This window comes from Sturnira hondurensis, unplaced genomic scaffold, assembly GCF_014824575.4.
Source record: "Sturnira hondurensis isolate 20B ecotype Veracruz unplaced genomic scaffold, ASM1482457v3 Scaffold0001221, whole genome shotgun sequence".
NCBI classification, from domain to species: Eukaryota; Metazoa; Chordata; class Mammalia; order Chiroptera; family Phyllostomidae; genus Sturnira; species Sturnira hondurensis.
The window spans coordinates 5,932,423-5,952,901 of NW_028073852.1; the positions used below are offsets into that span (position 1 = coordinate 5,932,423).

At 44.5% G+C, this 20,479-nt stretch overlaps 1 protein-coding gene across 2 annotated transcripts in view; it reads left to right on the forward strand.

Annotated features, from left to right (window-relative positions):
• AP2B1 (adaptor related protein complex 2 subunit beta 1) overlaps positions 1 to 20,479 on the forward strand; it is a 100,935-nt gene that overhangs the window by 34,135 nt on the left and 46,321 nt on the right. For both annotated transcript variants that reach the window (XM_037066817.1, XM_037066827.1), the window contains exons 8-13: positions 371 to 491; positions 618 to 713; positions 8,445 to 8,560; positions 11,235 to 11,400; positions 13,450 to 13,548; positions 17,491 to 17,750. In XM_037066817.1, coding sequence (XP_036922712.1) covers positions 371 to 491; positions 618 to 713; positions 8,445 to 8,560; positions 11,235 to 11,400; positions 13,450 to 13,548; positions 17,491 to 17,750 — 858 coding nt within the window. The remainder of the gene's footprint in view (positions 1 to 370; positions 492 to 617; positions 714 to 8,444; positions 8,561 to 11,234; positions 11,401 to 13,449; positions 13,549 to 17,490; positions 17,751 to 20,479) is intronic.

Genomic DNA, 20,479 nt, shown 5'->3' on the forward strand with positions numbered 1-20,479 from the left:
GATTTGGGAGCAGTCCTGCACCGGATGCTGGCCGCCCCTCCTCCATGCAGTCTGTTTTCTGAGGGTCTCCTAGTGGCGGGCCAGCTGGTCCTGTTGAGCCTGGTTCAAGCTTCTGCGTGGGGCCAGGCTGCGGCTCTCGCAGCAGTTCTCGACTGTGCGTGCCCCACCGAGTTAAAGGACCAAGCTGGTCTGCCGCGTGGGACTGATTTGAGTAGAGGGGTGTCAGGAAGTTGGTGCGTGTGCTCCCTGTGCAGGCTGGCGTGGAGGAGAGCAAAGCAGCATAGATTAGATATTTAATAGAGGCTCAGAAGGAGATACCAGTCACTGCCTCACTTTCCTACCTTGTGTTTCTGTGTGTATCGCGGCACAGGCCTGAAATCTTAAAGCAGGAAATCAAAGTCTTCTTTGTGAAGTATAACGATCCCATCTATGTGAAACTGGAGAAGTTGGACATCATGATTCGCTTGGCATCCCAGGCCAACATTGCTCAGGTCAGACTCTGTAAACTCCAGTTTATAATGCTGTAGACCTTAAGGTCTGGCGTTCAGAAAAAGCCAGGCCATTAAATTGCTATTTGAGAATCCACAATGCTTGTTCACTCCCTGCATTTTTCACAGGTTCTGGCCGAACTGAAGGAATATGCCACGGAGGTGGATGTCGACTTCGTCCGCAAAGCAGTGCGGGCCATTGGGCGGTGCGCCATCAAGGTGGAGGCAAGTGTCCAGCGGCGGCTGGGGTCATGGTACAGGGGTCGGAGTGCTCTCTTCTCTCCTTTCTTTAAAATAATTTTCAGGCCTGGCTGGTGTAGCTCAGTGGATTGAGCACGGGCCTTCGAACCAAAGGATCACGGTTCGATTCCCAGTGAGGGCACATGCCTGGGTTGCAGGCCAGTTCCCAGCGGGGGACGCACAAGAGGCAACCATACATTGATATTTCTCTCCCTCTCTCCTTTCCTTCCTCTCTAAAGATAAATAAATAAAAAATCTTTAAAAATAAATAAAATAAAATAAGTTTCCAAGTTTATCACAGTAATAAAGCTCATAGTTAAAACATTCAAGAATTTTTAATGAAAGGCAGCTATCCCCGTTTCTTTTCTTCTCTGAGGGAATCGTTTAAATCACGTTTCTGGTTTTTGTTACTCTTGAGATAGTTCCATATCTCTCTAAAAGATAGGCTTATGCTATTACTCATTTTTTAAAATATTTTATTTATTTATTTTTAGAGACTGGAGAAGGGAAGGAAAAAGAGTGCGAGAGAAACATTAATGTGTGGTTGCCTCTCATGTGTCCTCTACTGGGGACCTGGCCCGCAACCCAGGCATGTGCCCTGACTGGGAATTGAACCAGCGACCCTTTGCTTCACAGGTCCGTGCTCAATCCACTGAGCTACACCAGCGAGGGCTGCTATTTATTATTTATTGATTTATCGATTGTAAATACGCTGACTTTGCACCATGAGATGAGCAGCTTAGTTTATATGCCCCACCTTTCCTGCTTAGTTCCTCTCCTGTTTTCTGCTGTAGCTAGGTCATGAGTCTTTTTGCCCCTGCGTTGTTCTCTGTGTAAATTGAGATAATAGACATGTATTTCTTGTTCTGTCAACTGCAGGCTTACAAAACTTACTGTACATATTATGACTAAATATGTAGGGCCCATTCAAAGCGAATGATTATATATTTTCTTATTGAGACCTGTTTTTCCTGGAATTTCTGCAATGGCCTTTCTTTTATTCTTGCATTGTATGTCTTCATTGCACCCCTGTCTTCTTCCATCTTTTCGAGCGTAATATCGAATGTGTGGGCCTCTTTTGTCCTGGACCCTCTCTCTTCCAGTCCTCTGTGCTCTGGCTTGCTCCTGCCTGACTGACTCTCTGCACAGCCGTCATTTCATCCAGCCTCTCTTCGTTGTTCTTTCTCGTTATTGCTACTTTTTCATAGCGTTCCTTTCTTTGTGGTTCTAGTAGCTTCTTGAATCTCTGAGGATATGAATTACAGGTTTTTTTATGTAGTTTCTGCAGTTTGAATTTAATTATTGGGAGAATTGTGGTGATAGTTACATGTCTGTTATACACAGTTTTGTATTGTTTTTTAAGATTCTATTTATTTTTAGAGAAGCAGGGAAGAGAGGGAGAGAAACATCAGTGTGTGAGAGCAACATTGATCGGTTGCTTCTCGGACGCATGCCAGCCTGGGACCAAACCCCCCATCCAGGCATGTGCCCCGACCAGGAATCAAACTGGTGACCTTTCGCTTTGCAGGATGATGCCCAGCCAAGAGCCACACTGGTCAGGACTCCATAGACACTTTTTAATTGAGGCGTGTGACACGCATGTAATTAGGTGCGGTCTGTTTATGTTTAGCAGAGGTGAGTTAGCAGGGCTTCTCTGCACACAGGCCGGGCTGTCAGCCCGCAGGTTTCTGCTTTAGGGCAGGAGGTTGGCCTTTACTTGGAAGTCTTGATGTGCTCTCTGGTTTTAGGGGCAGATCTGTTTCTAGCTTGGTTGTAGCTTTCTAATAGGGACTATGCGCCACGATTTACGTGGCCCTGCCTCATCAGTCACCAGTCCTCCATTTGTCCTCCTCCTTCAGAAACTTGTTGAAATTAATGACAGCCTCAGTCTCTGTTTCGGATTCAGAGCTCCATCTTTGTTCCTGCTGCTTGACTATACGTAGTGCTTCCACTTGGTGGCAGAGGGTTGGGCCCTGTGACTTCTCAAGGATACTAAAATAATTTGTGCAGTGTGACCAGTGCTTAGCACTTCCCGGGCACAGAAGGATGCAGAGAAGCACTTACGAAAGCCTGTCAGAGAAGCACTTACGAAAGCCCGGTTCCCGACTGGCCTTCCTGGTTTTCATTCGGGTCAGTGCTGCTCCAGGAAGGTGGCCCTGACACATCATTAGCAGACGAGTGGTCGCCGTCAGAAGTCGGTTAATCCTGGTTTCTAATCTGGGCTCTGCTGGCTCAGTCGCTTCAGACGTGCTCTTCCGTCGCTCCGTGTGAGAAATGGGGAAGCCTGTTTATTGGATCTTGGTACACTCCGTCTGTTTCAGTCACCACGCTTCATCTGCGTGCCTGTTCTCTTTTCTTTTTGTTATTGACGTATAGCCGACCACTTACTGTTAAGGCAGACAACTTTCAGAGAGATTTTGGTAGCGTGTGAGTCATGTTTGTTGAGCTTGTCCCTGCCATGGTAACCTCTCAACAGAGGTCCGCAGAGTCGTATAAAATTGTATCCCATTCCAAAGCTGGAAAGGGTGTTCTGTCCCCCGACTCGCTGGAAAGGGTTCTTGAAGCACCTACGTTCCAGAGACTGTTAGTGCCGTCTGTTGGGGCTAATTGGAGAGTCGTCCGTAGTCTGGAAAAGATGAGCTTCTGACGGCTTTCACGTCTTCCTCTGCCTCAGAGGGAGCCCCCACGGGAGGGGGTGGGGAGTGGGAGACTTAGGGTCAGCCTTCGAGTTCCCTGCCTTTCGGCTAGTGCTGCCTTACCTCGGTTTGCTTTGGATTGGCCGTAGAACTCTTCCTAGAACTTTTCCAGTCACGAGAGTTCTCAGTTGGAAAGAGTTGCTTAGCCCAAACAGTTCCGTGGGGGGAGATGTGACCGTGGCCTGTTGGAACCCCCGTCTGTGGGATGGGGCGGAACTAGCGAGGGCATTGTGGAGACTTCCTCTGTGGACTGGAAACCGAGCTGCTGCTTTCTCTCAGGACATCTCACCCTTTTTAAATGTGTGGCCGGTTCAGAGTTCTGGCAAATGACAAAAATTGATTTTAGTTTAGTTCTTAGCTAAGAGAACAAGGCCTATTGGGAAGTTCAAGGTGTCTTTAAGAGTTGGAGTTAAGGATCGCGAATCAGAGGATCGAGGTTCGATTCCCAGTCAGGGTATATGCCTGGGTTGCAGGCCAGTTCCCTACAGGGGACGCACTAGAGGCAGCCATACATTGATATTTCTCTCCCTCTCTCCTTCCTTTCCCCTCTAAAGATAAATAAATAAACAAAAAAATTTAAAAAAAGAATCCTTAGGTGAAAGTAATATATAATTTTGTTGTATTAAGTTGGTTAGGTTAAAAATTAAGCAGTAAGCTATAGTGTCAATAAATAGCACTGAAAAAGCAATCTCCTTGTAGTTTTCAGTAACTTTTGCCTATTTCTATTTTTTTAATAGATTTTACTTTTTCCCCTTCCTTTATTGAGGTATGATTGACAAATTAAAATTGTATACACTTAGCCCTGGCTGGTGTGGCTCAGGTCTGTGAACCACAGGGTTGCCAGTTCAATTCCTGGTTAGGGCACCTGCCTGGGTCCTGGGCCAGGTCCCCAGTAGGGGGCATTCGAGAGGCGACCACACATTGATAATTCTCTCCCTCTCTTCCTCTCTCCCTTCCCCCTCTCTAAAAATAATCGAAATCTTTTTGAAAAACTAATAAATAAAACAATAAAACTGTGTACACTTCTAGTATATACCTACTTTTTAAAATTTTTTAAAATTTTTATTTAATTCTTGTTTAAGTACAGTTTTCTGTCTTATATTCCCAGCCCTGCCCCCCCAGTCCTCCCCCCCTCCCTCCCATTTCCGCCCCCCACCTTAGTTATTGTCCATGTGTCCTTTATACTTGTTCATGTGAGTCCTTCCGCTTTTCCCCTATGATTCTCTCCCCTCTCCCCTCTGGACCCTGTCAGCCTGTTCTGTATTTGAGTGTCATTGGTCATATTTTGCTTGCTTGTTTGTTTTGTTGTTTAGATTCCTGTTAACGGTGACATCATACGGTATTTTATATACCTACTTGTTTAAGGAGGAGATAAACAGTCACTTCTCGGCCTTTTGGCTAAGATCAAGTGTCAGAGGAGATAAACAAGCCCTGGCCTTTTTAGTCCTCTAAATAAATCAAGTGGTGTGATTTGTTTGAGAGAGATTAAGGCAATAAATTAGTACCAGGAATTCTTCACTTCCTAGTTTTCTGTTCTGTGATGTTTAGTATTTCAAATTGTTATGGCTCAAGATAAGACACAGTCCTGACGAGTGTGGCTGTCGGTAGGACCGAGCCCTGCAAAGTGAAAGGTTGCCCGCTCAAGTCCCGGGCAGGGCACGTGCTTGGGTTCTTTCTTGGCAAGCAGTTGGTGTTTCTCTCTCACATCGACGTTTCTGTCCCTCTCTTTTCTCCTCCCTTTCCCTCTCTCTAAAAATAAATAAATCTTAAAAAAATAGGATACAAATTAGTGTCTCATTCCTTAATTTAAAAACAAAAATATATTTTTCTTCTTCAGAAAGCTGTATGTGTTTACTGTGTAAACTCATAAAATATGACACGTTCATTGAAAATAGAACACTCTGCTTTCTCCCGCGCCCACCCTGCCCTCTCTGAGATGACGTGAACACGACTTTCAATCTTTGTTTATTCGTCCTCTGTACACAGGTGTATTTTTTACAAAAGTGGGATCGTTGTGTGAATGCTGTTTACTTTTGTAATCTGCTTTTTTTTTCCACTTACCACACAGGGATATATTCCCATGTTACTGATAATGTTTTTCATCATTTTTAGTGGTTTATTGAGATAATGTTTCAATGTCTCATAGCCTTTTTTAGCCTTTTTTCCTCATTATAGGACCTTAAAGTTGTTTTTGCTCTTTTTCCAAATAATGTAAAATCCTTTATAATGAAAGATACTAACCCTTCATTTCATTAGCAGTTGTTTTCCTGGTTTGTTTTCCTTTTGATTTCATTTTACTTAATACGCTGCGGTAGCTCACACTTTCTAGGGTTCCGTCAGTCTTGCTCTCAATGGTATCTTTAGTAGCATGCCTCCAGAGTTGTGCGTTACCTCAAAGTTACATAAAATTTACCTTGATTTTCTACTCGTAGGGCAGTGATTTTGTTTTTACTTTGAAATATGATTTTAATCAATAATTAAAATAATTGGAAGTAATTTTTGTGAAATACGGGTGTGGAAATCAAACACCAGAAAAACCGTTTTGTCTTTACTCATAGGAAACGCTGTCTTTATCATACACTCAGCTTTGATTTGTGGGTGTTTCTTTGTTCCTGGACTTTTTGCGTGTGCGGTGATCGATGCTTGCTCTTGCTCCTTGGCTGTAGTACTTGATTGGTACCCTCTGTAAATCAAAAGTGATGGTTGTGATTGCACTTTAATCTTAGGGCGGCCTACACCTACACACTCTATAATGTATCACAGGTCACATATTTAATTATTTTACCTATTTTGGTGTTATGATAGCAGTACAGGAATTACTAGCTGAAAATGAACAAAACACATACAAATACATAAAAGATGGCAGGATTTATTTTATTTTATGGTGCAAAAGAATCATATATGACATCATATAAGTATCCTCAAGGTGGAATTTTATATTCATTAAATCGGTTGGAATGGTTTAAAATATATTTAAAAGATTGTATTGGAGAAAATTTGAGGCATACACTAAAGTAAAATTGACTGACAAACTCTCCTGAGTGTATTATCTGTCTCGAACAAATACCAGCGTGCTATAGCAGTTTGCTCTTCTCCTCCCTCGCCGTCCGGGGCCCTGGCCAGGTGGTTCGTTGGCTAGAGCGTTAGTCACCCGTGACCAGAGGGTGCGGTTTGATGCCCGTTTGAGGCACTTGCAGGAGGCAGCTGATCCAGGTTCTCTCTCCCTGCCTTTCTCCCTCCTCCCCTCGTCCTTTCTACTCTCTTTTTTATTTTTATTTTATATTTATTTTTTTTAAAGATTTTATTTATTTATTCATCTTTAGAGGGAAAGGAGAGAGGGTGAGAAACATCAATGTATGGTTGCCTTTGGTGCATCCCCTGCTGGGAATTGGCCTGCAGGGAACCTGCCTGCAACCCAGGCATGTGCCCTGACTGGGAATCGAACCGCGATCCTCTCGTTCACAGGCCTGTGCTCAATCCACTGAGCTACACCAGCCAGGGCTCCACTCTCTTTTTAAAAAAAATCAATAAATATATTATCAAGCAAGGGTTAAAAAATTTTAAGGGAATGGAGTGTGATTGTATTTTAATGGAAATCCCAGATAGAATCTTACTAGAGTAGTCCAGTGAGCATATCTAATAGATAAGGTCCTTTACAAACAATATTGTCACAGTACTGTTACCACACCACCAACAAATAGCAATTCTTAGTCTCATACCCCTTCCTTGTTCAGTTTTCCCTAATCGTCTAAGTCTCTTTGTAGTTGGCTCGTTCAGTTCAAAATCTAAACGAGGTCCACACGTTGCTTTTGGTTAATGACCTTAAGTCTTTTCTTAGTTAACTTGGTGCCGCTTTTTGAAGGGGCTGGGTCAGCATCTGGGTTTGGCGGGTTGTATTTTAGTATTCTTTATCTCAGTTCTCCATCCTCTTCATGTAATTAAATCTAGAGGCTTGGTGACAGTCATGTTTAGTGTTTTGGGCAAGAATACCTCCCAGGTGTCGCTGTGCACTTTCTTGCATCTTGTCAGTAGACACGGGCACTGGAGTGATGGACCCGTCCTAGTGCATTACAGTGTGTGACAGATCAGTCCTTGATTTTTATATTATTTCATTATTTTTTAATCCTCGGTCAAGGATATATGTATTGATTTTGGAGAGATAGGAAGGGAGAAAGAGAGAGAGAAACATCAGTGTGAGATAGAAACTTTTATCAGTTGTCTCCTGTGTGTGCCCCAAACCCACGACCTAGGGTATGTGCTCTCACCGGGAATCAAACCCTCATCCGTTTTGGTGGATGGGATGATGCTTCAACCAACCAGTCCCTTTGGCCTGGGCAGTCCTTGGTGTTTAGAATCTTTCTTCTAGAGCACTTCTCCTTTTAAAGGCTGCGAGTTATAATTTCCGTACATTAGTTTGTCACTTACATTCTTTCATATTCTTTTCAACAGTGAACAATTCCTAGATTAAATTCTATTTTATAGATGAACTATAGACTGTGGAAAATTGCAGTTTATCTAAGGTTATAGACTTCATTGTATAGCTCAAAAGAGAGCAATTTTTAGGAGTTTTTGAGTCAGAGGTAACTTTGAAACTGCAATGAGCTGTGGACTCTCCCTGGGAAATATGCTTGTATGAAATGTGCACGTGTGAAATTTGGCAGTTTCATTTCAAGAGTTTGAAGTTGCCTTCTGGTCTCCATTCATCCATGAACGGCAGGTAAAGACCTCCCGTCTTGCCTTATTCTTCCATTTTTATTCTCCTGCTCTACCAGGTGATTCTTTCATGTGAATGGACGCTCATTTGTCAGTATGTTTGGAGGGAGTGCAGTTGGGGGCATGTCCAGAACTCCGTCCATCTCCAGCAGATAGCCCGGCCTCTGGTGTCACCTGGTTAAATTAGGTGCCTGATCTTTCTGTCTAGTGTAGTTGGTGCACCTGTGTGTTTCAGATTTTTTATACCGAGGTTTTGTATGACTGGACAGGTCATCTGACTTCCCATTTATTATGTTCCTCTTTGCAGCAATCCGCAGAACGCTGTGTGAGCACATTGCTCGATCTCATCCAGACCAAAGTAAACTACGTGGTCCAAGAGGCGATTGTGGTCATCAGGGACATCTTCCGCAAGTACCCCAACAAGTACGTGCACATGCTCCGCCCCCTTCCTCGGTTCACTTAGGGGACGTCTGACTAGGGCACTCTGACAGTAGCTTGGTAAGAATTGTCCTTTGTAATGTAGCTAGTCATGATGGGATACTTCATTAAAAATCAGAACTGTACGAGGTTGTTAGCACAGGCATCAAAACCTGATTTCTCACCCGCTTTATTTACTTATTATCTATCTGTCCACCCTCATCTGAGGGTATATTCATTGATTTTAGAGAAAGACAAGGCGGGGAGAGAGAGAAACATCCATCAGTTGCCTCCTGTGCACACCCCACCTGGGGATCAGACCCACAGCCTTCTGATGTGTGGGGCGGTGCGCCAGCCCGCTGAGCCACGTGGGGCCAGGGTTGCTTTAGTACTTTCAGGAGAGTTGGAGCTCCGTCTGAGTGTGCGCTGTTGACTAGTGTGTGTTGAAGTTAACCAAAGTCTTTGCTAGCAAAGTTACTAGTAAAAGACCCATCTATTCAAGATCGTCCGGGCATAATCCCAGTTTACACCTGTTACCAGGCGTAGTTAATGACTGTGCCCCTTTTTACTCTCAGAAATGCCTGTTTGGGTGATAAATTTTCTGACCTTCCTGTGGTGAAAACTGGGAAGGTGGTAACTGCCCCTGTTCACTCTGCTCGTTACCCGGTGCTTTGTAGAAAACGACAGAACGGGTAACAGTGAATCATCAGTGCTGCACACAGGTTGTTTCTGGTGTGTCGTGGCTGCTCCCACATGTGTGTTCGATTTGGAAAGCAAGCAGTTAAGGAATCTGAAGTAGCCACAGAAGAGTAGCTTTGTAAGCATCCTGAATCTCATTTGGTCTTAAAGGCGTAGACATATTTTGTACTGAAACTTCTGGCTGGTTATTAATGACTGTTAAATGAAGTGACTTGCAGTAAGTTAGCTTAGTTGTGGACTCAAAATTAGAAGAAGTATTTGAGCAGAGCAGTGGTTTATTAAACATTACACACACACACACACACTTCAAGTTTTAGAAACAGTATTTTAGAAAAAAACCCATAAGCTGTATTTTGCTGTATATAATATGCACATTTTGCCCAGATTTTTTAGGGAAAAATAAAGATGCACATTATACACAGGTAGCACTAATTCTGTGTCTGTATAAACTTTTTTTAAAGATTCTATTTATTTACTTTTAGGGAGGGGGGCGGGAGAAAGAACGGTTAGAAACCTCAGTGTGAGAGAGATAGTCATCAGTTACCTGTCACACGTCCCAACCTGGCCCGCAACCCAGGCCTGCGCCCTGACTGGAGATCAAACTGGTGACCTTTCGGTTCGTAGGCCAGCGCTCAATTCAATGAGTCATACCAGTCAGGGCCTATGTAAATGTTCTTAATTCTTTTATTTACACTTAGCCGTTAAAAGTTTAACTGTAGAAAGCAATAATGATGTCCATATGCAAAACAGTACCCTGGAATATGATAATCACTTTTGTTTCTAGGTGTAAATAAATAAAGACATAAACAAAGAAATTAAAACAAAAGATTTTTTTCTCCTAAAAGTTTGGGCCAAAAAATGGGTGCACATTAGTACAGGGGAGCACCATATACATGGCAAGTACAGTACCCCCACCCCCCGCCCCATAGAAGAGAGGTGTGTTGGGTTTCTGAACATCTCAGATTGAGGGTGGGGATGTGTATCACAGTGTGATTGGTTGAGAAATGTGTCCCTTTCTGGTTGTTGTAAGGGGTTATAAATGCTTAGTTTTAAGAAAGAACTGTCGAAAACTCAGTTTAATCTGTGGAGCTAGGGCAAACAGTTAAGTGTATTACTTACTTGTCTTCCTCTAATGTTATTTTAATGTTTATAACTACATTACCCGAGGAGATGGGTTCAACAGGGTAAAGTGAGAGAGCTGTAGACCTGTCAAGTTAAAAATAAGTATTTGATTTTCTTGTTTCCTTAGAGAAACAAATCTTTAGTATGGGCAATGCCTTCAGAGGTAAAAACATAAAGGTCTCTATAAAAAGCAGCCCCAGCTGGTGTGGCTCAGCGGATTGACTGCGGTCTTGTGGACCAAAGGGTCACCAGTTGGATTCCCTGTCGGGGCACATGCCTGGGTTGCAGGCCAGGTCCCCAGTGGGTAGTGGGTGTGTGAGAGGCAACCACACGTTGATGTTTCTCTCCTTCTCTTTCTCCCTTCTTCCCCTCTCTCTAAAATAAATTTAGAAAACAAGATCCCTATGAAAAGCAGAGATTTGGATTAAGGGACAGAATTACTGTTTCTAGTCTGGATGCTGTTGTTGTCCAACTACATTTTCCTAAAAGGGAAGTGGGATTTGTTCTCCGCCGTGAAGGCAGAGGAGCATCGTAGACAGGCCATTCTCTGACCGTGTGCCAGGAAGATTGGTAGAAACATCAGGTAGTGCTGTTAGCTACACCACGGGTTAGCTTTCCCTTGTGAAGACTATTTGGTGAGCTTGTGTCAAGGTTTAAGTTAGTAAACATAACTGAAGGGGAATTTATGACGCTTAACCATCTTCTGGCTCAAAGCATTTATGTTCCCTGGACTAAAAAGCCTCTGTATTTTGGTGCTTAGGTTTAGGGTCCCTTGTCTCTGGTGTTACGTTTGACTTGTGTGATTAAGTACAGTTCTCGGTGCGGCCCTCACTGACGGGGCTCCATTCTGCCACGTCAGGTATGAAAGTATCATTGCTACTCTGTGCGAGAACTTGGACTCGTTGGATGAGCCTGACGCTCGAGCAGCTATGATCTGGATCGTGGGGGAGTACGCCGAACGGATCGACAATGCGGACGAGTTGCTGGAGAGCTTCCTGGAGGGTTTTCATGATGAAAGCACCCAGGTAAGTTTTCATCCGTATCCTGTGTCATAGAGCTTTGGGGGAAGATTTTAGGGAAAGCAAAGGATCGGCCATTTTCGTGTGTTTGATAGATATATATATATATATATATATATATATATATATATATATATATGAGGTCTGTCCAGAAAGTATCCAGCCATGTGATCAGGAAAAATTAGAGGCATTTATTGAAGAAGATACAAGAAACATTGTACATGGGACAGTGACACCTCAGTCCCCGTCAAAGTAGGCACCTTGGGACCTCACACAGTTCCCCAATTGCTGTCAGCTGCCCCGTCATGTTTTTTGAATTTCGTCAACGATCTGAAATCTCTTCCCTTTCAAAGGTGAGTTTAGTTTGGGGAAAAGCCAGAAGTCACAGGGCACCAAGTGTAAGCAGCAGGGGCCTGAGTCACCCGGGTGATTTGATGTTTCACCAGAAAACCCTGCAGGAGACGTGATGCATGAGGCGTGTTGTGGTGAAGCTGCCAGTCACCAGCTGCCCACAGCTGCAGCCTCTGAACCATCCAGATAGTTTCCACGGAGGACTGTTCAAGCTTAATGCAAACTTTGATGCAGATCCACTGCTCTCCTTGCTCAGTCATTTTGGATGCAACGGCCACATAGTACACGTGCTCACTCAACAGCATCTCCTGCCCCCACTGACCAGTGTAGGGAAGTTGTCATCGTTCACACACATGCACTTCAGTCCGCTCTCCTTGGCTGCCAGGTGACATCGATGTTGTGCAAACTGTTCTCATTATAGTAACAGTGGCTGAACTATTTCTGGACAGACCTCACATATTTCATTTTTCTCCCAAAAGGGACAAGCTTTTTTAGTTGTGCTGATTTCTGATGGAGTAAACCTACCAGTGGTTCTCAAACTTCAATAAGCTTCAGAAACACTTTAGAGCGTGTTAAAGCACAGGTTGCTGGGCCCCGCCCCTTGGTTTCTGGCTCAGTGGCTCTGAGGTGGGCCGGGCGTTTTGCTTCCTTATGAGGTTCGGGCGATGCGGCCGCCGGTCCTCTGGGACCACCCTGACGGCTACCAGCTCAGAGCGGCGGTTACCACCTTCTCGTTCTGGCATCCGGGATGATTAGCCATGCCCGTTAGTGACAGTTCATGGGTTATTGTAGGAAGTGGTTTCCCCTGGGAATGGGGTGAGGGCTGGCGTGTGCAGTTTGGCAAGATTCTCTGGATGATAGACTCATTCTCGTCTACATCTCTTCGCCACCAAAATTGACAGGCCTGACCTTAGGGCCATAGGCCTAGAGGAGCAGATACATTATTAAACTCTTTCCCTGCCATTTGTACTCACTGCAAACTGAAGTTCATGTGTGTAGTCCGCCGTAGTATGTTTAATAGGCTTTTACAGGGGACACACATAAGCCAGTGGCTTTGTGGCTCATCAGCTCACTCCGAGGTGGCTGTGATGTGGCATGATTCTTCTGTCTCGCTTCTGCCCCAGTGTGACCACTGACCCCCCCCGTTCCCCTCAAGTTGCACCCTGGGTGGGAGGAAGCAGCCATGGGCTTGGGCAGGAGCCAGTGTCATTGTCACCACATCGTTAGGGTGTACTGGATGAGTGACAGGTGATTATCTGGGCCAGAAACAGAGGAGCAATTTTTGATGCCAAAAATGCAGTCTGAGAATAGGGGGCTAGTGAGCTTTCAGTTGGTGGGTACTTTTGACCGCTCTTGTTGGTGTTGGCTCGGTTTTCATCTTGGTCTCGTCACCAAAATCAGAAAGGACCCATGGTGATTGGTAGGTGGGGAAATGCTGTTTTGGAAACGATGGTATGAATAATGAAATGCCTTTCACTTTGTTCTTTTTTTCAATTTTATTTATTTTTAGAGAGGTGGAGGGAGGGAAACATCAGTGTGTGGTTGCCTCTTGAGCACTCCCCACCAGGAACCTGGCCCGCAACCCAGGCATGTGCCCTGACTGGGAATCGAACCAGCGACCCTTTGGTTCACAGTCTGGGGTTCAATGCACCGAGCCACCCCAGCCAGGGCTGCCTTTCACTTTATTGAACCGTGTCTGCCTAGGTGCAGCTCACTCTGCTCACTGCCATAGTGAAGCTTTTCCTGAAGAAGCCGTCAGAAACACAGGAGCTGGTGCAGCAGGTGTTGAGTTTGGCGACACAGGTAAGAAACCCGCATGGGGTTTTAAATTGTAGGAAGTTAGGAGACTCTGAAGAAGGTTCATTTGGGGAGGTTTCGATCAGAAGGGTTCACCAGTCTTTAGATCCTGTTAAAATATTAAAACAGGTCTTCCTATACGTATTCCACTAAATTAGCTCGTGTGGCTTTTAAGTGAATTGACTGATTCCGGTTGTTATAACCCATGAAAATTGAACTTAGACTCTTCAGTGTTAGTAAAGGACATACTACAGGGGTGGGCAAAAGTAGGTTTGTAAGTAACACAAGTAAATGACACAATAATTAATAAATAATACAAGAATAAACTCTGGTTTGCATACTCACAGCTGTGAACCCTAAGAATTATTTGAATAGTGATGGCTGTGTATAGGGCATTCTGGGTAGCACTTTACCAGATGTTGACCTGATGTTAACTCAATCTCAGTGTTGCTGCTGTTCTATTTTATACAATAAACGAGGAAACGGAGACGGGCCCAGTTAGAATGGGGCGGAGCTGGGACTCGGGTCCAGACAGTCTGGTTCCAGAGGCCTTGCCCCGCCCCACTGGGCTGGCTGCTTCTCTAGTCCAGAGGTCGAGAGCGACTGCGAATGCCCGAGCCAAGCCCACCTGCCCAGCCTGAGGGTCCGTCGTGTGTGAGTGGGCGTAACCGATCTGAGGTCATTATGGACTATTATTTCATATTTGGCTATACGCAATTATTAAGCGGTTTCTCTGAGCTTGCCTCTTCTGTCCAATCAATGGGATCTGAGTAGTTAGCATAAAAGGAGTAGCACATTTATGTACGTCTCCTCCATTGGAAGTTGGAGTTCTCTCTCTCAAGTTTGTGAAATGAGAACCTTATATTTTTGACTGGAACGTAGCAGTTTAAGTTGAGGGCGGTGCGAGCTGCTGGATTAATTTGAATTGGGTGGTGGGTCCTCTTTCTGCCACGTCCCCTGGTTTAGGGCTCAGCTGAGCCAATTTCTCTTTCATGCAGCTGTTCTCCCATCTTCGCAGTAGGGTTATTAACCCTGTTCTTCACCTGTGCTGAGAATCCAGTGACGTCTGTGTGAGATCTTTGTGCTTCTAATTTTAGATAAAATGGTGGTATAGTTAGAAATACCACCATTTTAGTTAGGAGAAAAGAAAACCAACCCTTGGATTGTGGCTTCATTTCAGAGATTTGTCCTTTTTGCTTTGATGACTGTGGAGGAATTAGCAAAAAATACACACAGAAATATCCAGCCTTTAATAACTACCTTTTGTGCAGCACACAGAAAAGAACTCTTTACCTTAGTCTTCCTGTCTATGAACTGGAGACCGCCATCATCAGAAGTCACCCTTGTTGCTTGTTAAAAGTACCGATTCCTGGGCTCCACCTCTGACATTGAATCAGAATCTCTGTGATTTGCCGCTCGAATCCACATTTTCAGTGGCTTTTCTGGTGCGTTAAAATGCTAATGCACATTATGAATGAAAAATTACTCATTTAGAGCTTGCCTGGTAAGAATTATTTTTGGAAGCTCTCAGATTTTTAGAAACCCAGTTTCTTGAGATCCCGAGGCAGGCCTGTGGGGCCAGCAGTGCAGCAGATGCAAAGTCAGATTCTCTGAGTCACCAGACGTACAGCGGGACACTAGAATCTGCAAGGGTTCTATTTTCTTGTCACAGTCTTGACCATGTGACTGGCGGGCACTGAAGGCCCCTTACAGGAGGCCTGCCGAGTCAGCCCTCGGGACAGCGGGGGTCTTTGCCTGGTCTCGTCTGTCAGTCTTGGAAAATTGACAGTTTTTCACAGAACTGTGTTTTTCTGAACTCAGTGTCTGTTAAGATCTGTACTGAGTGTACCCTTGACTCAGTGGCTCTGTTTTCAGCAGTTTGCCTTGTTTCAGTGTTTTGGAATTGGGGCATGCAGAGTTTTTCATAGATGTATATAATTCTGTATTGTGTGTAATCCCCACAAAGTTTTTTTGACATTTGGTTAAATAGGTGCATGATGTGTGAGAGAATTTGAAGTAAAAAGAATTTTATTTTGATTAGTGTATGATTAAACCATAATAAAAGTTTGTATCAATACCTCTAACACTATTACTAACCTGTAAAGACAAACCAGCTTGTCCCAGCTAAATGATGTGCAGTGTTCATTTTAATTGTCTAATAGAAGACAGAGCTGGTCTGCAAAGTTTAAAAGACTTGCTTTGGGGACTGACACGGATGGATTAAAATCGAACTTTTAACTTACGCATCAACAAAGACTGGAGTGGGGATTGATTTCCTGACCTGATATTTTGAGGAGTTTGTATTCTGCTCTTTTCAAAATATGAACTCGTTTACATTTTATGGTGTTCGAACTTTGTTTCCAAATGAAAACCTAAGTGAGGAGGTTTCAGTCTGCCATTTAGAAACGCTTCCTCGGGGTCGATGTGCCTCCCCCACCCCCGTGAGACAGAACCGTCTGAGCTGGGTGCTACCACTGTTTTCCTTTGTTTAACCCTGGCTTTTCAAGTGCTGTGAACATTTCTGTGTGATATATAATGCATACACACACATACAAATGCATTTCTGTTAGAGTAACACGAGCTATGTGTTTGTACTTAATTAACTTGCTCTATCTCAACATACTGTTTGTGTTTGTTTAACTAGAAATGCATTCATGAGTGCAAATTACACAGTAATATGACTGAGAAAAACCACTCAGTCAGACCCACCCGGGGCATCACTGGCGCTGAGCTGAGTGGTGTGTGTCTTCAGTGGCTGAACCAGGAAGCAGTTCGTCTCTTGACTCGTGGGGAAGCCTGGTTTAAGGAAAATAGTTTTGTATGTGCGTTTTAGTACAGAAACGGAAACGGGGACTTATTGTAACTTTTAGTAACGTGATCACTGGAACAGCTGATGCAGAAATAAATGCCACCGTGTGGACTCACTCCAAGAGGTAGATGCTAGGATGATTATTGACACTTTGTGCTGATCCCACATAGACAGACAGACAGACAGAGGCAACAGTCCGAATGTCCATCAGTTGGGCACCAGTGAATGGTGATGGCTGCTACGTAGGCAGTGGAGACTGCAGCTGTGTGTGCCAGTATGGAAAGCAACTTGCAGGACAGTATACGTAATACGAAGCCGATTTTGCATAAAATAAGTGTGTATGGGTGGGAGTGTCTGGAAAGGTGCGTAACGCACTGTTGGCGTGGCCATCTGGGGGGTGGGAGTTACGATGGGGAAGGGCTGGGTGGTTGGGGGAGACGCACGATACATTTCTAAATTGTAGTGCAGCATTGATGCAGCAATTCTTAACGACAGGCATGTGAAAGTTATTTTAAAACTGCCACAGGAAAACAAGACCACTAAGTTCAAGTGTCGCCCTCTTTGAAAGGTCTTAGTTGCGTGCTCTCTTGAACCGTTTTCATGTTGTTAAGGTACTAGTGGTATCTCACGCTGTATCATGACCATTGACCCCCTGTGAGCTCGTTAAGGCCGGGCGCTGTTGGAGGTACTTATTTCCAGGGCCTAGCCCATGTTCTCTAGGGGATGCTTAACAAATATTTGAGTGAAGAAAGAAGACATGGGTGAAATACATATATAAGTTGTATTTCATGAATTATCCTGTTATTATTTTATAGCACTTAAAAAAACATTTTTATGTCCCAAAGCGATCTCATCAGTTAATTTTTACTGGATCAAGCTTTATTTTCCTTTTCTCAACTTCCCTCTGAATTTGAGTTTTAAGACTGTAACCCAGCATAATTTATGTCTGAATTCTTCGTACACGGAGATTATAGAGTTACGACTGTGTTGAAACTATACTGAGTCTAAGTTGAGTCTTGACAGCCAGCAGAAGTGCCTGAATCGCTACAGCGTTGCCTCGATAAGAAACCCAAAGCAGTTTGGGTTTCGGTATTGAGAGAAGTTTCATTTAAATCTTCGTGCTTTTGTCTTTTCATTAGGATTCTGATAATCCTGACCTTCGAGACAGGGGCTACATTTATTGGCGGCTTCTCTCTACGGACCCTGTCACAGCCAAAGAAGTGGTCTTGTCCGAGAAGCCGCTAATCTCGGAAGAGACGGACCTCATTGAGCCCACGCTGCTGGACGAGCTGATCTGCCACATCGGCTCTCTGGCCTCTGTGTACCACAAGCCCCCCAACGCCTTTGTGGAAGGAAGTCACGGGATCCATCGCAAACACTTGCCAATACACCACGGGAGGTAAGCAGCTGACCTAGATTTGAGTGAGAAGTGATTCTTTGCTTCGAGTTGGTCCTCCTCATGCTTTCATTCCTAGCAGGTTTGCAAAACCGCTAGCAAACCTGCCACCCTGCTCAGGGGGCTCCATCCCAGCACCAGCGGCCACACAGGGCCACAGCGAGTGGCCTCATCTGGGGGTTGATAATATTATGGTTTAGAAAATGTGGTGAGAATCTTCTAAACCACAAAGGTTTGAAAGTTGCCTAAGTCTCCAATAAGATGAGATTAGAAGTCTTGCCAGAATCGGAAACTCGGAAAAAAGCCTATGTGTACGTTTAGCTCTTTATCCTTCACTCTTACTTCGCTTAAGCTTATCGGTGGTTGCAGATATAGCTTCTTTTATGCAGTAAAGCTGTTACTGAAACAATATTTGCAGGGTTGTTTCATAAAAGCAGCCTAGATTCTATATAGACACAGTTTTTCAGTTACCTGGGCTTTTGAAATAAATGATTGCACTAAATTGTCTCAGTAAGAAATTTTATCATGAACGTGCTCCCAGGTGATATGGAACGCTTGCTTTTTAGCTCTGTTGCAATTTTAATTTGGGAGGAACAATACTCTAATAAGCTCTTATAATGGGTATCTTGTAATCGTTTCAGAGTCTCCTTCCTTCATTAACCACAAAAAAACCCTGAAATCTAAGTACAGTTTGGTTCTAGCATTTAGGGTAGTTGCACTTTGTTAATGAGGGTCTCATACCATTGTCTAATACGAGGTCTGTCCAGAAGGTATCCAGCTGTGTAATATGAAAAATAGAGGCTTTTATTGAAGAAAATACAAGACACATTGTACACAGGACAAGGACGCCTCAATCTTCAAAGTACGAACTGTGGGACCTCACACAGTTCTCCCAGTCGCCATCAGCTGACTGCCGTGTTGAATTTTTCTGAATACCACCAATGGTCTGAAATCTCTTCCCTTTCAAAGGTGATTTTAGTTTCAGGAAAAGCCAGAAGTCTCAGGGTGCCAAGCCTGGGCTGTAGGGGGGCTGAGTCACCTGGATGACTTGAAGTTTCACAAAGAAGTTTCTTCACGAGATGTGGTTTGTGAGCAGGCACGTTGTTGTGATGAAGCTGCCAGTCACCAGCTGCCAATCACCAGTTGCCCATAGCTGCAGCTTTCTGAATCGTCTGTGGAGGAGTGTTCAAGCTTAGTGCAAAATATGATGCAGATTCATTCCTCGGCTCACTCAGTCATTTTGAACGCAACAGCCACACAGTACACGTGCTCACTCAACAGCATGTGCCACCCCCACCGACGTCGTCATTGCTCACACATGCACATTCCAGTCCTCTCTCCTTGGCTGCCAGGTCACATTGATGTCGTGCATTCTCTTACATTAACGATGCTGGACTTTCTCTGGACAGACCTCGTCATGTGGTCTGTCCTCTTAAGTGGTCTAAGGGGAACCAGAAGGTACCGCTAACCGCTTTACAAGTCAGTGTAGTCAACATTCTGGGATCCATGTAAACAAACTATGGGTACAGATAAACAAGGAAAGGGCAGTGCCCAAGAAATGATGGTTAATCTTTCATTAGCCTTCAGTTGAGTTGACTCTTTGGTTTTAGGGCAGGTGCCATGGTTTTTACCCAAAGGAGCTAGCATGGTGTCGTAAGGACTGGGCCTTACAGTATTTGACATTCGTTAGGTGTGACCCCTGACTCCTAAGTGCATCTCGCAGTCTGTGCTCAAGTGTGGAGAGTAGGTATGGGTTTTCTGCTGAGATTTACTCTGCAACAGTATTTGTGCGCTGTTCAAATGAGCTGTCCCGATAACTTCCAACTCTCGGATGCAAGGGGGAGAGTGAAACAAACCAGGAAACGCAAACGGCCCTTTCCAGAACACGAGGGAGGAACCGTCACAGTTTCTTACCTGAGTCCTTTTTGGATAACCTCCTTTTGTCCACTTGTTTTTGTTTTGTGTTTTTAAAGGAAACACAAATGCGGAAATGAGTGAATTCTCTTTGAATAGGGAGGACGTACCGCTGCAGATGTGCCGCCTGCAGCAGCACTGATGTCACCTTGCGTTCTCCTGCAGTGGGAGGGTGACAAGTGAGAGGCCAAGGACGTGTGTGGCAGGCGCCCTGCAGCTGCGTTCTGTCTCCCCCAGGGTCTCCACTGCGCTGGGTCCTTTCAAATCACTCGGGGAGGGGAAGTGCGTGTCAGTTGGGTATTGATTTCTATACCTCTCTCTGCCCTGGGAGGGGGTGAGATGGTAAGTACTTGTCCAACTTGGAAAAGTCTCATCTTTTGAAAATACTGCTTTGAGGACAATCATGCAGTTCACAATGGGAAATGTTTCATGTTAATTTTCTTGTGCTTTCCATTTAGAAAGAATGCATATTAATGATTTACCATATTTTTAAACTTGTAGATTCTTGAGAATCGCGTATCCCTTTTCATCTAAGTCACTTTAGCTTCTCACACACTCTCCCCGTGTGCCCTGGCGAGGGAGGATGGGTTGGTGGTGTCCTCTGCCTTCCCCTGGGAGGTGCCGGCCAGTGGCTCTGTCGCTTCTCCTGACTGGCTGTGCTAAGACGATAGGATTTCACACGCCGAGAAACACCGTGCCTGGCGCTTTCGTGTATTTCTTGACTGGAGTGTGTGAGATTGCTTCCCCTTTAGACTTCATTCTGGCTGTATCTGGCTGTATCTAATTCATTTCCGGCTGTATCTGTGCCACCACCACCA